This window comes from Prorops nasuta, unplaced genomic scaffold, assembly GCF_024137725.1.
Source record: "Prorops nasuta isolate Cenicafe-Biocafe unplaced genomic scaffold, Cenicafe_Pnas_1.2 PNAS00025, whole genome shotgun sequence".
NCBI classification, from domain to species: Eukaryota; Metazoa; Arthropoda; class Insecta; order Hymenoptera; family Bethylidae; genus Prorops; species Prorops nasuta.
The window spans coordinates 276,959-292,785 of NW_027116822.1; the positions used below are offsets into that span (position 1 = coordinate 276,959).

Below are 15,827 nucleotides of genomic sequence, written 5' to 3' on the forward strand. Positions count from 1 at the left end.
TATCTTTCTATCTGGCTTGCAAAATTTCTCCTCTCTTTTCTTCACCCTATCCTTTTCTGCAGATTTTTGCATGCTTTTTTTCAACCTCCCCCCTATATCTCTCTCTCTCTCTCTCTCTCGTTTCTCCGGTGGGCCCTCCTCGCCACTTTGCTCTTCGGCACGTCCTCGAGGAACGTGTTTTATTTCGTGCGTCGCTGCGCCTGCTGCGAGCTGCACTGCTTACTCACCGGTGCTCCTAAGAAGCCCTCGCGTTTCACCGGTCACTTTTAAGCATCGCTACCGAACCTTCGTAAGCGTCCGCCAAGATTTTGCTGTAATTGCCCATTACCGTGTTTGCCTCCCTAATCGGATAATGGCCATTAATTATTTCATCGCGTTTTAATACCACGCTTATCCCTCCATTTAATTAGGTATTAACTTATATATTATTATAACGATTAGATTATGCAAGAAAAATTTCATATTTAACCAACGAGCATTTCTAGAAAAATCCTTAAACACGCGCGTGCGAATGATGTGTTTGTTTTTCCAGCGTAAAATATTTTTCTGCTGTAAAATCTGGTCTCGAGTACTCGGAAAATTGTTATCGAAAATTCTTAATTAATTATGATGCATATTTATTAAATTATACATGAAAAATTCTGTATTAAAAATCAGCAAGAGTTTCGCGAAGGATTCCAAGACACGTGCGAATGTTTGTTTATTGGTTTTTCCAGCGTTGGACAATTTTCAGTTGTGAAGTCGAGTCTCCGGTACTTGGAAAGTTTCCTGAAGGATTCTCGGGGACATGTGGCGAGTGAGTAAATAGCGGATGAAATAGACGCGTGTGCGAAGTCACGAACGGGCCAGTAGATGGTATTAAAATGAAAATCGCGCTTCCGGGAAGTAACAGGACTCGTAAAAAGCCGTTTGAATTCCGAATAAAGTAGAATAAAAAGAAAAAGGAAAAATGGATCGTGTCGGCGGGATCAATCGGGACCCGCAGCTGTCAGGATCCGAGCATTCTGATGAAAGTAGGCTCGAACGAGCAATCTCAAAGATAAGCCTTTGTTAATTAGCGAGCGCGAGAGACCGAAGCCATGCTGGCGAATAAACGAGATAAGAGGAATAAAGCGTTTTGCATCTTATTATACAATTTTCCGAATTACACGATCGTTTATTCCGTTAGGTACACACTCTTTTAACCGCCATTTTTCCCCGGGAAAATCACGCGGATCGAGATACAGTTTTCCCGTGGGGAAATGTCGCTCGTTACGGCGCGACTTTCACCGAGTTTATTTTTCTTTTCGCACCCCGAACAGTCCAGTCACGAATCATGCGCGAACGAGGACCTGTAATTGAAAGCTGTTACGCTCGGTATTTTATGACTTTGTGTCCCGGAGCCACGCAAATCTTGACTCGACTCTCAAAATATTCCCCCGGGACATGTGGAATTGGAGGGGGGGGGGGGGGGGGAGATTGGTACGAAAATACGCGATACTCCTAATTAAAACCGACCAAGTTCATCGAAATCGTCGTTAAACTTGGCCCCTCTTATCTTGCCAGTTTTTATACGATCGTAGAGAATGAGATCGTTATTTAAACTATCGTTCGAGATCGTTGACATATATATATATATGTGTGTGTTCCAAAAACTTAATTTACTTTAACCTAATTTGGAGATTTTTGAAAGATTTCATTTTTTGCAAGGAAATTAGAATTTTTCAAATTTTTTGTTTTACGTCAAAGGTGAATTTTTCTAAAGAAAAGAAGATTCTAAAATTTATTTAATTATCGATCTCTTCGCTTCGATCGAGATCCTGCTTCCATAGACCCGACTCGATTATTATCACAAATCTACCATCTTAAACACTCTCTAAAACCTACTCGTTAAAATTTCTAAATCCACCATGCACCTCCCTAAATTTATCCTTTTAATTCTCTCGATTTCTCTTTATACCATACACACATCTGCATAGACCCAAATATATTTTTACAGCTATTTTATTCTTAGCCAGCGGTTTTAATTTGCTGCAATTAAGTGATTTATCTTTGTACAATTGAAGAAAATAATATTTTATCGAACAAATTCACGTAAGTTGACGATAAATGGGCCGAAGAGTACAGAATGACACAATAAAGAATATTTGCAAAAGAAGGGTGGGGGTTGATATGGAAGGCGAAGACCAGAGTCAAGACGAGGAATTTTTAATATTTTCCCTAGAAAAGAAAACAGGTTTCACACAGTCGTGGTGCACGTGCTCGCACGCATCGAGGAATTCCACCCACCATCCTCCAGCGTAATTTCGGTCGAGACTCGTTCTCCCTCTTGGTTCTTGGTCTCAGTCCTGCTCGGACTCTCGTGGGAGGAGTATCAGGAGGAGGACGACAACGCAGTCTATACCGCCCACCGTTGGTTTTCTCGAGCACAAGCAGAAGTGGGTCTCCGTCGATCTTTTTTCAACGGGACACCCGCTGGAAAAGATTTCTCATGTTACTCACCGTTCACTTCACCTTGAATACGCCACATTTATCAATGGCACGTTTCCATTCCATTTTATCTTACTCTCGAGACACTCCTGAAAAACCTACAATTATTTAACGCGCACAACCTTACGAGCAACCGTGCGATGAATTATCGTCACTGCTGCTGGTACCGTTTGACAATTTAATGATAACCATCTCGCGGTTTTTATTAATGATTCTTTATCATCAGGGATGCAGTGGATCATTTTCAGGTATTTTTGTTGGGTTTAATTTTAGCTGAGGAGGATTGTGGAGTTGGGAATAAAATTTCGAAGGTGGGTCGTAAGGAGTTGCAAGGTTAGGTTTATAAGGGGTGTCCTTTGTGATTACTGGGGCTCCTGATGGTACCCTGTAAACTGGTAGGAGTGATGGTTGATGCACAGGAAGAGGAACGGGACAAGGATGCTGGGAGTGATGGGTCGCGTGGTAATTGGTGATTCATCAGTTGGGACGAGCGTCCTCTTGCAAAAACGTGAATTTGTCCTGCGAGCAAAAGGTCCTTCTTCGTCATCCTCTTCTTCATCTTGCTGAAGAATCCCGAAAGTTCACTCTAGCAATTTTGCGAAAGAGAGATACTTTCGATATTTATAACTTGTCAGCAACTTTTCATTGTCTAATTTGCATAATTATATAGATGCCAGTTCCCTCTGTTGCACTGCCATGTGCTTTTTTCTGCCTTTGGCTTTTTTTTGGGAAAAAGATTTTGATGCAAAGTGGATTATATTCGATTAATATACCGCATCTTCAATTACTCGAAATTGATATGTTTGTCTTCTTTTGAAGTATCTTCAATTGATATATCTCTGCTTCTGGAATTTATTCATCATCTTTGACCAAAACGTAATAATAGTACAAAGATTCGTTAATCGCTTCTTGAAATGATATATTTAATACTGTACGTAGGAGATACTGGTCAATGAGGATAGGTATCAATTTTTTTCCAAGTATAAAATTAACTCTCGAAACCAAAGATTGAATGGTACATCGAACTGATGGAACGTCTCGAGATAGGTATGACTATTTTAAAAATATTCTCGAGCCTTATTTATACGTTTGTCATGTCAGATAATCGAGAAATGTAATAAAGTTCTGACTGGACTCTATTTATGCATAATGATTTTAAATCTGCATATTATTTTAGGAATTATTAAAAATTCAAGAACAAAATCAACAAATTTATTATCATGGAGCAGTCTGGAGAGGTTCTCTGGATTATCTTATACAGATAAGGTAATCAGGAATTTCAATGAGTGGATGGAACAGCTTTGTCAAGGTTTGGTACACGTATTTTCTATTTCAGACTCCTTGGCTAGTTAGAAAAAATTCCCCCCTCTCATCCTTTTTCTTCTCTCAGCTTTTACACTTGTAATCATTAAAATTTCTCCCCTTTCATCCTGCACTTTCTCGAGAGTCATGTTTTTCCCTCTGGAAATTCTTGTCGGTCACTGGTGGTTTTCGAGTGTCCTCACGACCTAATCGTAAGAGCACTTGTCACCATAAGGGAATGTGTGTTTCTTTCAAGGCCACATTAGTCTCTCGGCTTACCGATTATCAAACAACACGACCGAGCGATCATTTATCAGCAGTGAGTCTATAACTCGGTAGTTGCCACTCAACCACGTTCCTCGTAAATTTTTCATTTCCAACTTTCCGTTTTTACTCTCACGAGATTAGAGTTTCTATTGCTCAATAAAAGAAATAACTTTGAATAAACGTTATTTTTTAACTCGTTATCAACAGCGTTTTAGACGTTTAAAACGTTTTCCTAAAAATCGTATTTATCGAGGGTTCATTAAACATCTTTCGTCTGAATGACAATATACGTCTGATCGACTTGTATTCTACCTATAAAAAACCTGTCCATCTCAATAAGAAACATTTCAATAAATTCATTCGCAACAATTCAACATACTTTTATCATAAATTCCTGCTTGATTCGAATCTCCCATAAATTCTAAAATCATCGAAAAATCCACGATCATCCTACAAACCTTAATTAAAAAAACTAAGTATCTGAAGAATAAAAAAATCAAACAGATGAATACACCAAGCTTAAAATGTATAATTACTGCTATATATAACCAACAAGAACAAATCTACATAAATTTATTATTGCACGAATACTTCAGGGTTTAATAAAATCTCGAAGTGACGTACCAAGAGTAATTAATGACGTCGTTGAGCAAGATCGAAATTGAAGGACAGGAAGCAATTGGCAAAGTGTCGATGGGGTGGAGGAGGGAGTCGATTAGTCGAGGCTGTACACGTACAAGAAGAGGACCGAAAAGCTTCCGAGGAGTGTGTGGTACAGAGTCGAAAATCGATTCGCCAAACAAATGGCTGGGTTATGGTTCTCCTTCTTCTCGTCTCGTGCCCTTGGTCGGTGCTTCCACTGTTTTAATAGCCTCCACCCCCTCGAACGCCGCAAAGACAAAGGCGAAGGCGGACGGAAGGAGAAAGCAGTTGCGAGACAAAGGGAAGAACACGATAAAAAAACCTATGCTATTATTGTTATACGACTTACGTGGAAGAAGATGGAAAAAACGGAGGGTGGACCACGCAAGGGGGCGTAGCAGGGTGGGGCTAAATCTCAAAGGGATGCTTCTCGCGAGACTCACTTATTCCATAAATTATTTTAAAAATCCCTGGATCACCCAGCTTGAGAATCTTCCCTCCAAAATACTCAAACTCCCTCGAGTCCTCCTCTCGATATTGAAATAATTGTTCGAAAAAATTTGTGCCATAAAATTCACGAATTTTCTTGATAAGGGGGGGGGGGGGTTATTGATGATGATGATGATTGGGGAGGGATAAGGACGAGACGAGACGTTCGCAATTAGCAGTGGGATAAATCAAGCTGGACGCGTTGGAATCTCGAGTGGTTCCTTCGCACGTGATAAGTTTTCGGCGATAAAAATTCTTCGAAAGCGATCGGTCAAGCTGTGCATATCCGACGAGGGAATCGCGAGAATCAAAGCGTGCAGCAAAACGTTTTTCACTGGAGAAATGTCCTCGCCTATTTTTACTCTCGTCCATTCTCTCTCGCTCGATTTCTTCTTTTTCTGTTCTATTCATCATTCTGGTCCTTTTGTCCCCCCCCCCCCATCACAGCTGCTTTGGCCCCCTGTCGAGTAACATAATTAATGACCGTTTCTACGAAGAAGGCGCCGCCACCCAAGCTCGGTCCTGACTGGCCGCAAAAAATAATTATAAATTCGAAAAGCTTCGTTATTAATAAATTGCTCCCTGATACGAAAGGTGACGAAAACCTCGATTGGACCTCGTCGACACGAGGTCTCTCCATGTAAAATCATGGGGAAACGCTGATACGACGAATACCGAGGCTCGGAATCCTATTGGATAAGCATCTCGTGGAATTTCCAGATTAAATCATCATAAATCAAATTAAGCACCTTGTTCTGTTTTCCAGATAAGAAGGTCATTAGCCAAATCGAAATAAATGATCTTCGACAGGATCTAAAATGACTGCTGTAAACAGTGCTTTATTAGATTTATATTTATGTAGATGTACCCTGAAGATAGCACAGTCTTATCATCATCGTTCGAGTGTGTAAAAATGCAAACATATATAGCATGGCCATCGTGCGACTATTTTCGAAATTGGATCTCTCGATTCGAACGAACACAGTTCCATCTTGCAGTGGTGAATAAAAAATGTAACGTGAGATTTTTGCGGAGAAATCTAGAAGGGTGAGTAAGGAATGATGAGGGAGAGCGGGGGGGGGGGGGGGGTATTTTGACAAGAAATTATACGGTTTCTCGGGGGAGTGACCGTAATCAAATTCAATTGGTCTCTATCGTTTCTATCTAACGCTCCGCGGGTTTTTGCTCTTTGTTGCGAGGAGGATCCCATGGCGCTGGACTCGAGAGACGGAGGGTCCGTGCGTAGGCGTGTCCTTTTTTTCGGACCCATGGAATGTCACGGGCTATTACTCGCATTTACCGTAAATTTTGTATTAGCCTCCTACCACCCTTTCTCCAAGTGTTGTAATGTGTGATTAGACCCAGGGTGGTCCAAGTGTACACGATTTTTATCGACATTCAGGAATTCGATACTATTCCCCCCCCCCCCCCCCCCCCCCTCTTCTCTTATTTTTATAACCCTCCTAAATTATTTCACGCTGCACGAAATACACTCTGTAATCTTCGATACTTTCAATCTCTGCAAAGAGGCAATTTCGCCGAAATTTGTCTTTTCGCGATGATCAACTAAAAAATTGTGTTTTATGCTGAAATAATTCATGTAATTTTATGAAGCTACGATTCTCTGCTCACGTTCGGCCGCTAATTGGCGATTTCTCGGCTTTATAAAGAAGGAAAGGGTACGATTAGCTCGACCGATGATAAATCTAGTATTTTTATGAACGCGGAAGGATTCAATTTTTCATATACGCTAGCTTTGGCAGTGTTGTACTTTAATTTTTCAAAGTACGAGTTATCGGTACCCGGATCGCGTTATTTCGGATTTTTATGAAGTTCGGTAGGAAAAAAAAAGTTGGCGCATACTCCCACATTTTTTCCGTCCATATATAGACTCTTACGATGCCTTCCTCTCTCGTTCTGTGCTAGGACATAAATCCAATAATTTTATAGATACGCGTCAACGAGCGGACACGACATTTTCTGTTCTCCAGCCTCTCGCGTTGATCTCGATTCTCACTTGACTTTCACGTCCCGTTACGTTATGTTAACTCGAGGAAAAAAACATTGGCCTTCAAAAATCATCGCATTAGAACTCCTACAAAATCTATGTGCGTATCTGTCAATAATCCCACGTTTGAACAAATTATTTATTGTACCGAGTGTACTATATAAAATATAGTGGAGAACAGTGTTATTTCGTTGAAAGGAGAGAGACGAAGATATTAGAAAATTCAGACATTCCATTCAACACAGAAACATCTCAGTTTCATTATAATTCTGAAATATTTCTAGTTTTATTGAAAAATTTCTAACGTTAGGAATTGGGTATTTTCGTGATTTGGAAGAAACACAAAATTTCATAGGAATGATAAAAATAATTGTGTTGGGTTAAGACACTCTGGAGATAATTGTCGTTTGTATAGACAATTATTTGCACGAGTGTACGAGTAATGAAAACAAAAGAGAGTCAGGTAATGAGGCTACTTAATATTTACTGACAATTAGAATGCAAATTCTCGAGTGGCTAAAATGATGTATGGCCTTTGGTCGTATACACGATATAAATGGGTGTACAACACATGGATCAAGGAGACCTTTACAACGACATTCGTCAAGCTAGAGAATATATTTTAAGGGTGAAGTGAACACGTCGTGTATATAATACATGCTGCCTATTTTTTTTTGTTTTGCAAATTTATTGCATGGACTTCATAAAGATGTTCAAAGTGCACAATTAATCTCAATTAAAATTTTAATGAGTACTATACTCACTGTGCACTGAGAAAGCTAATTTTACGAATTAGTTGAACATGGTGCATTTTTCACGTGGATGCATGGGATCCCCAATTTTGCAGTTGAACGCTTCGCCAAAGCCTGGATGATTCGAGATGGTTCCTCGAACTCTTATCCCATTAGTTGCGTGAGGGTCCGATTTTAAAAGACGTTGTGCAACTTCTGGACTCATATGAGTACAATGATACTGGTGGAATAATAATGATAATTGTCATTTGGTTTACGTCATAATTGATTATGGAAATTCGAATTTTTAAGAATCGTAAGTTAACTCACACTGGCAAAATACATGAAGAATGTTTGTATAGAGGTGTAATTTTCGAAACCTGGTAGCCTTACATCAATGTTTCCATTGCTTAATTTATATTCTTCGTAAACATCGGATGCTACTTGCAAAGCGATTGTATCTGCCATATTTTCTCCAAGTGTACGCTCTCCATTAGTCTGAGAGATTATATTAATTTGGTTATATATAAAATTTTTATTTCTGCTAATTTTCACGTAGCACGTCTTTTAATTCATTATATGTTACTTACGTAAACATTTTGATGTTTTGACAATTCTGGTATAGGATAATTATTGCTAAACTGTTTAATAAAGCATGCAGCTTTTGAATTATAAAATGAAATCGATAGGAACGACCACCAATCCCTCGCTTCTCCATGACGATCATATTTTAGACCTGCAATAATAATTAGAATTTACAATATTAATTCAAGTTTTCTGTTTTGGAAAATGGATTACCGTTGAGACCAAAACTATGCGAAATTTCGTGAGCTGCTATATAGCCAAACACTGCATAATTCAGTACACTGAAAGAAATAACGTAATAATGTTTTTTTCCTTAATTTTTTTATTGCAACTTATTACTTACTCTGGTCTATTAAGTTCAAATATCGGAGATTGTAAAATAGCAGCTGAAAAGGCTATAAAATAAAATATCTAATAAATTGATAAAATACTGATATTAATAATTCAAAACTTAGTTGTTTTGCTTACTTAAAATATTAAATCGGACCACGTACGAAGCTGTAATCTTTATTGGATCAACGACCCAGCTGATAAAATGATGGGATATTAAATTATCTCAAGTACTACATTTTGTATTTTAATTAAGCAGAATGCATTTATTAAATGTGCTTACTGATCTTTAGTGAAAGGTTCTCTGAGTTTTGCAAAGCTTTGAGACTCTTTGAATTTTATAAGTTGTAACATACTATCCATATAGTTGGATCCAAGCTGATACTGAGATGAGAAAAATAGTGAATATTTTATTAGACAAAGATAAAATTAAATTTTTGCATAGAGATACCAATATTGATATATATAGTTACACTTCTGTACTTCTGATCAATGGCGGAAACACTGTAGAATTCAGGATAACCAATAAATTTCCCGATGTTTTCTATTTTTAAAACTAGTTCTCTTTTGGTTATTGCATCTATCCAATTAGTTGATTCAACTTTTTTTATTGTTTTTCGTATAATATGATCTAGAATTGCTTCCACCTAGTCAATAATATAATATAAAATATAGTGGCACAGTATATGCAAAGTGTTTTAATAATCGTGCATTTCCTTTTGGGATAACATTCTGAGAATAAGGATAGTCATTGGATTTTGCTCCAGGGTTGAAATTACACGATTATTGAAATATATGTACAACTTGTATTTTTGTTATAAAATCTTTACCTTCGTCTTAATATCGTTTGAGAAGTGACGTTTTACATACTCGTATAAAAATGCTTCGTTTAAATTTGTTTGGTCTAAGCATATGCTTTCCCTAATTAACATAATTTCAATCATGAAATAAATCTGTTGAAAACTCATTTTATTCAGTTGATGAAGTAACATTTATTTCTTTTACCTCGTTTTTTCTCCTTTAAAATTCCCCAGTGTTTTTTGATACTGCAATTCAATTTTTCTCAATTTTGAATCTCCCAATTTAAATATGCCTTGTATCGAAGTCCAAACCATATAATTCACTAGATTAAAAAAATGTTAATTCAATGTTAATAAGAATAAATAGTTTTAATCTATTGAGACTTCTTTACCCAAAATACGAGGATTTTTCTTAACGAAGATTTTAATTAGAGCTTTAAAAAAGTCAGAGTGTTCAATAATTATTGGTTCTGATTTGGTGATCTCAAGTCCTGAATATTCCATTTCTAGTTGTATTATCTTTAGCCAATCAATCTGAAGTATAAAATTACCAATATTAATAATTTAGATATTCATGATTCTATAAACAAAAAGATTTTTTTAATACCTGAGCATTTGGGTCTGCTCCTCCATTAGAGTCATAAAATTTTTGAAAATTATCAATTGTCATTAATTGGTAATCAATATTAGGATCCACCGAGTTTGAACTTGTTTTTTTTATCTAAATAGAGTAAAATGTTGTTAAAAATAAGCAACTATATAGTTAAAATGATTTTAGCTTATTTTATTTTAATTATGTTTCTACTAACACTTGAAAGCTCAATTTCTAAGTCAATCATATCATCAATATCTTTATTTATTTGAGACTCACTAACAGTACAGCGTGTACCCTTACAGATATATTTAACAATTTTATATATATGCTCCTTGTAATTTTTAACAGTAATACTATTCTTGTCCATTTGATGGTTTATTACTTGAGACGGTTGCATGATCTGTAATGTTGAAAATTACTGATGAACAGTTATCTCATAAATGATATATAGAAATGAATATTTAAATGGATCAATGTAACTTAAAAAAAAAAAGAAAATAGGAACAATATTAGTACCATGAGACGTCGAATGCGTTTATCCTTGTCATCCGAGCCAAATCCTGCAAAGTAAAAGGCTTGGTGTGCTAAAACTTTATACATTTGCACTAGATGGGATTGCCAGCTACTAGTTCGTTTACATTTCTGATCATCTGGACGATAAAGTATTGGAAAGCCACCCATTTCCTTTAAGACTTTCAAAAATGGTTTAACGCCTCCTTTGTCAATAATTTCTAAAATTGTAAATATTGTGTAAATTTTTTTGTAAACTCAAAGAGACAAGTTTACATTGCTTACTAGTGTCCATACACAATTTGTACAATGTCCTGGCAACTTGAAGAGACTTGGTACCACTATGGTTAACAGTACTCGTCAAAATATCTAAATTAAATATGTCATTTACAAAGACAGTTAATTATTATAAGAAAGAAATTTTTTTGTTTTTTAATTGTCAATCAGTTTACCTTGAAGTTGTTTCCTCACGACTTTAAACATTAAAGTATCCCAAGCGATATATGATTCTCTGTCTGAAAGAGGATGGATTTCTATCCAGTTACCACACATGTACTGGTAGAAATCGTCACAAGGATTTACCAGCACGTTCATTCCACGTTTTAGAGTGCTTGCTGTAAATATTTTTTATGACAATAAAGGAAAAGACTTTAGAAATGATTGAATTTACCAATATTTCTGCAATTTTCTGTTGGACATATACTAACAGTTTCCGGTTTATTGGTTGATGAATCTGATGTTCTACAATTGCCCATTGCAATAATTATTGTAAGTCTGATGAATTATAAAGAAAATACATATTTAAAATATTTTATATTATATCAGGATATGCTCTTCGTATATTTATCTTAATAAACTTTAATAAAGAAAACACTTACGAGTTTAAACACCAAATTAAAATATTATATATTCTTTTAGATTCCTTCATCCTTATCATGCACAATTACCTGCTATTTTTTAAATATTATATAACACAATTTTTCACTACAATATACTGAATTTATTAAGCTGTTTCCAAATTATACAAAGAGAAGCTTGTGTAACATAAGTAAAAGAAATGATAAATTTGTTTTTTACACGTTTATCTTTTTCGCAATAACAAAAAGTTTATCAGTTCTTATGATTTAAGTGTTCAATAAAGGGAGCAAATAACAATTTTCAAATTACACGATTTTTTCCATATGTTCAATCTGTATACTTAAAATTAAATATGTATTTGTCAAGGTAGAGAATAATTTATAAAAGAGTTATAGTTTTGCATATTTTCGTCACGCTTTATCATAATTACTAATTTATTTATTAATAATTTACGACTTCTTTTATATTAATTTTTATATAGCAATGTCAAAATTTGATTAATAAAATTTATAAAATTAAACATTCTTCTGGCTGAAAAATGGCAAATAATTTATATTTTGAGAATCCTACATTTTTCGGGTGGATGCATGGGATCTCCAATTTTGCAATTAAACGCTTCTGCAAATTCCGGGATATTTGAGACAGTTCCTTGAACTCTTACTTCGTGTGCTGCGTGGAGATCTGATTTTAAAAAATCATTGGCTGCTTCTGGACTGATATTACTACAATAAAACTAGAAAGAATAATAATTATAGTAATTTTATCGATGCACCGCTTAAAACAGATAATTGTAAATAATTAAAAATATTGAAATTTTTATTCGTTAGAAATTACTAACACTTGCAAACATTATGAAAAATAATTGTTCCGGAGTATATGTATCCAATCCCGGTAATCTTATGTTAAGACTTCCATTTTGTTTTCGAGCAGTATTAAAAGTGTCAAATGCTATTTGCAACCCATTGGTATCGGCTATATTTTCGTTAAGTGTAAACTTTCCATCTGTCTGAAAAATGATAATTATAAAATTTATCATTGGCGCTAGTTTTTTTAAACATTTATGTATTGCATACTTTGAACTTTTTAAGATTATATACTTACATAAACTTTCTTGAACCTTGACAATATTTTTATGGGGTAATTACTAAACTGTTTAATGAAGCATTCTGATGTCTTTTTATAAATTTTGATCATTTTGTTTGACCATAATTGTTTTTTATTGCCATAGCGATTATATTGTAAACCTAAAATAATTTTCTTATGTTATTATATTTATTTTAAATATTTCGATATGAGAATATGGTTATGTAAATAAGTTTATCCCACCGGTAGTGTCGAAGGAATGAGAAATCTCATGAGCTATTATATAACCTAAGATGGCAATATTTAGTAAACTGAAAGAAATAAATTCAATAATTAATTATTTTCTTCTTCAAATTCTTATTAAATTTCTTACTGACTCTGGTCTGTCAGGGTCAAATACTGGAGGTTTTATGTGAGCAGCTGGTACGTCTATAAAATAAGGTACATAATTAATAAATAACAAATTATATAAGCAATATATTTTGATAAGAGATTTATACTTACTAATGCTATTAGATGCATACACATAATCAATAATAGCATTTGTTGGTTCACGAATCCATCTATAAGATTGATTGATTAGAAAATATTATCTCTTTTATATAAGTATTAAAATATTTCTTTTAGTCAAGTTGAATTTATTCATTAAATATGCCTACTGATTTTTAGTGAAAGGTTCTCGGACTTTTGCCAAGTCTCGAGCTACTGTAAACTTCAAAAGTTTCAGTACACTATTTATATAGTTAGGTCCAAGTTCGTACTAAAATCATAAATAACAAATATTTGAGAAAAATGGATAAAATTATACTTCTTCTCATTGATATCAACATTGTAATATATTTACACCACTGTACATCTGGTCAATGGCTGAAACACTGTAGAAGTCAGGATAACCAATAAGTTTCGTGATACCGTCTATTTTGTCGACAAGTTTTGCTTTAGATTTCGAATCCATCCATTTTGTCAATTTTACATTTTCCCTTGTTTGTTTGATGATTTTATCCACTATTTCTGCAGCCTATTTAATTTAATTATAAATTTTTTGATAAGGTATTGATATAATTTTTTTCAAATTTTGTAAAAAATGAATATATTTTTATAAAATACTTGCATGGATCTTTTCTGCTTTTGAAAAATAACGATCCACATATTCGTAAGAAATAGCTTCCACTAAATTTGGAAACCCTAGGCACGTATCCTCCCTATATTAATATAATTTTGTTTTAATCGTATAAAAGGTGCATTCAAAAATTTGTTTATTAACAAAAGGGACTTTTATTCATTTTACCTGGTTTTCTCCTTTTTTAAATTATGTAATTTACGTTGATAAAGAAGTGAATCTTTTGCCCCTTTTGAATCACTCAGCTGAATTATCTTTCGTATCAAAGTCCAAACCATATAATTTACTATAAAAAACAAATATTAATCATAAATTACAGAAAGAATTAATTTTATTTTCAATATACTAAAAATTATTTACTCAATGTTCGAGGTTTTGTTTTTTTGAAAGTTTTAGTCAGCTTTTTAAAGAAACCTAAGTAATGAACAATTATTTCTTCCGTTTTACTGATTTCAAGCCTCGATCCCTCAACTTCTAGTTTCATTATTTTTAGCCAATCAATCTGAAGTACGTAATTATTACACATATTAATTTTTATCATTGATATAAAAGGCAAATACCTATATATTTTATGTTACCATAGTATTTGGGTGTTTCCCACCATTGTTATCATAAAACTTTTGAAATTTTTCAATAGTCATTACGTTTTTACTATCATCTTCACTCATTAACGTGTGAATAATTGGTGTATTTATCTACGAATAGGATTGTTTAAAACGAAGATAAATAATTCAGTTGCATTTATTAAATTCTTACGGATTATCTTTAAAAACGAATTTTTACTAACACTAGACAATTCCATTTCCAAATCTATTATTTCATCAATATCTTGTTCCAATTGAGATTCACTGACAGTACACTGTATGCCTGTGCAAATATATTTAACAGTGTTATATATATATGCTTTGTAATTTTGTACCGTTTGACCGTTCTTATCCTCATCGGAGTCTAAATTTTGAGAAGGTTCCACAAACTGCAAAATTGTCAAATCGAGAGTGAATATTAGTTGGATTAATATAATTTTAAGAGTACGAGCATAATACCATCAATCTTTGAATACGAGACTGCTTGCTACCCGGACCATATACTGCGTTATAAAATGCTCTATGGGGCAAAATATTGTACATTTTTATTAGATGAGATTGCCAGCTGCTAAGCTGTCTATAATTTGGATCATTTAGACTATAAAGAATAGGCCAACCACCCATGTCGTTTAAAACATCCAAAATTGGTTTAATGCCTTCTTCCTCAAGTGTTTCTAAAATTAAAACTCGTTTTAATTATTATAATTTTGAAGAAAAAAATATTGCATTTCTTACTGATGTCCATACACATTTTAAACAATTGTCTGGCAGTCTCTAATGACTTCGTACGACCTGAATAGCTAGTATTTGTTAAAAAATCTATAAAAATGGAATACATTGATTAAGGAACTTTTTGTATCGTAATAACATAAAATTCATGTTAATTATTTTTCATTCGGTTTACCTAAAACTTGATCCCGAACGACCTTTTTTTGTTTAGACATTTGATCAATCATGGGTTCATCTTCAGGAATAGGATTTTTATCTATCCATTTACCACACACGAATTGGTAGAAATTTTTACAAGGATGCACTGACGTATCCATTGCACTTAACAGAACTTGGGCTGCAATTTTTAGTAATTGCATTTCCTATTATTTAATTATTGATCATTATATTAAGAGTTAAGGAAATTTTCGAATTACCGATGTCATTACAATTTTCAGTATCACATATGTTAGCATTCGATGAATGTTGACAACTAACATCCGTTGCAGCTACAGTTTCAAGTCTAATAAATAGGGAAAATATTTTAATACATTACATTTATATCTACACTGAACAAGTTTTTTTCAGAAAACTGAAATAAAATAAACTCACATTAAAAACCAAATTAATATGTTAAACATTCTTATCAATTGTTCCATCCTAATTATATGCAACTGTCTACGATTAATTGGAGACCATTCTGTACAGATCCGCACGACAATGTGCACTGCGAATTATCTAAAGAT

The 15,827-nt window shown here is 34.2% G+C and overlaps 2 protein-coding genes across 5 annotated transcripts in view; one reads left to right on the plus strand and one right to left on the minus strand.

The window, feature by feature from the left end:
• Nucleotides 1-15,827, plus strand: part of LOC136782295 (uncharacterized) — a 68,493-nt gene that overhangs the window by 16,770 nt on the left and 35,896 nt on the right. The window lies entirely within an intron of this gene.
• LOC136782061 (membrane metallo-endopeptidase-like 1) lies at nucleotides 1,878-15,824 on the minus strand. Of its 4 annotated transcripts, none has more exons than XM_066741212.1 (19): nucleotides 11,607-12,126; nucleotides 11,399-11,502; nucleotides 11,181-11,342; nucleotides 11,014-11,097; nucleotides 10,735-10,949; nucleotides 10,433-10,618; nucleotides 10,231-10,344; nucleotides 10,016-10,157; nucleotides 9,829-9,946; nucleotides 9,654-9,744; nucleotides 9,297-9,470; nucleotides 9,107-9,207; nucleotides 8,962-9,020; nucleotides 8,837-8,888; nucleotides 8,707-8,774; nucleotides 8,499-8,644; nucleotides 8,239-8,406; nucleotides 7,942-8,149; nucleotides 1,878-2,454 (listed from the first exon to the last, which is right to left on the minus strand). In XM_066741212.1, the coding sequence occupies exons 1-18, from the start codon at nucleotides 11,663-11,665 to the stop codon at nucleotides 7,970-7,972; spliced, it is 2,223 nt and encodes a 740-aa protein (XP_066597309.1). In that variant the 5' UTR covers nucleotides 11,666-12,126; the 3' UTR covers nucleotides 1,878-2,454; nucleotides 7,942-7,969. The 4 variants fall into 4 exon arrangements, 2 of the variants coding, with proteins under 2 accessions (XP_066597309.1, XP_066597308.1); XR_010824057.1 differs by lacking the exons at nucleotides 1,878-2,454; nucleotides 7,942-8,149; nucleotides 8,239-8,406; ... (12 more) ...; nucleotides 11,014-11,097; nucleotides 11,181-11,342 and adding exons at nucleotides 12,425-12,592; nucleotides 12,688-12,830; nucleotides 12,913-12,980; ... (12 more) ...; nucleotides 15,531-15,604; nucleotides 15,694-15,824 and having other exon boundaries at nucleotides 11,607-12,319; XR_010824056.1 differs by lacking the exons at nucleotides 1,878-2,454; nucleotides 7,942-8,149; nucleotides 8,239-8,406; ... (12 more) ...; nucleotides 11,014-11,097; nucleotides 11,181-11,342 and adding exons at nucleotides 12,425-12,592; nucleotides 12,688-12,830; nucleotides 12,913-12,980; ... (12 more) ...; nucleotides 15,519-15,604; nucleotides 15,694-15,824 and having other exon boundaries at nucleotides 11,607-12,319.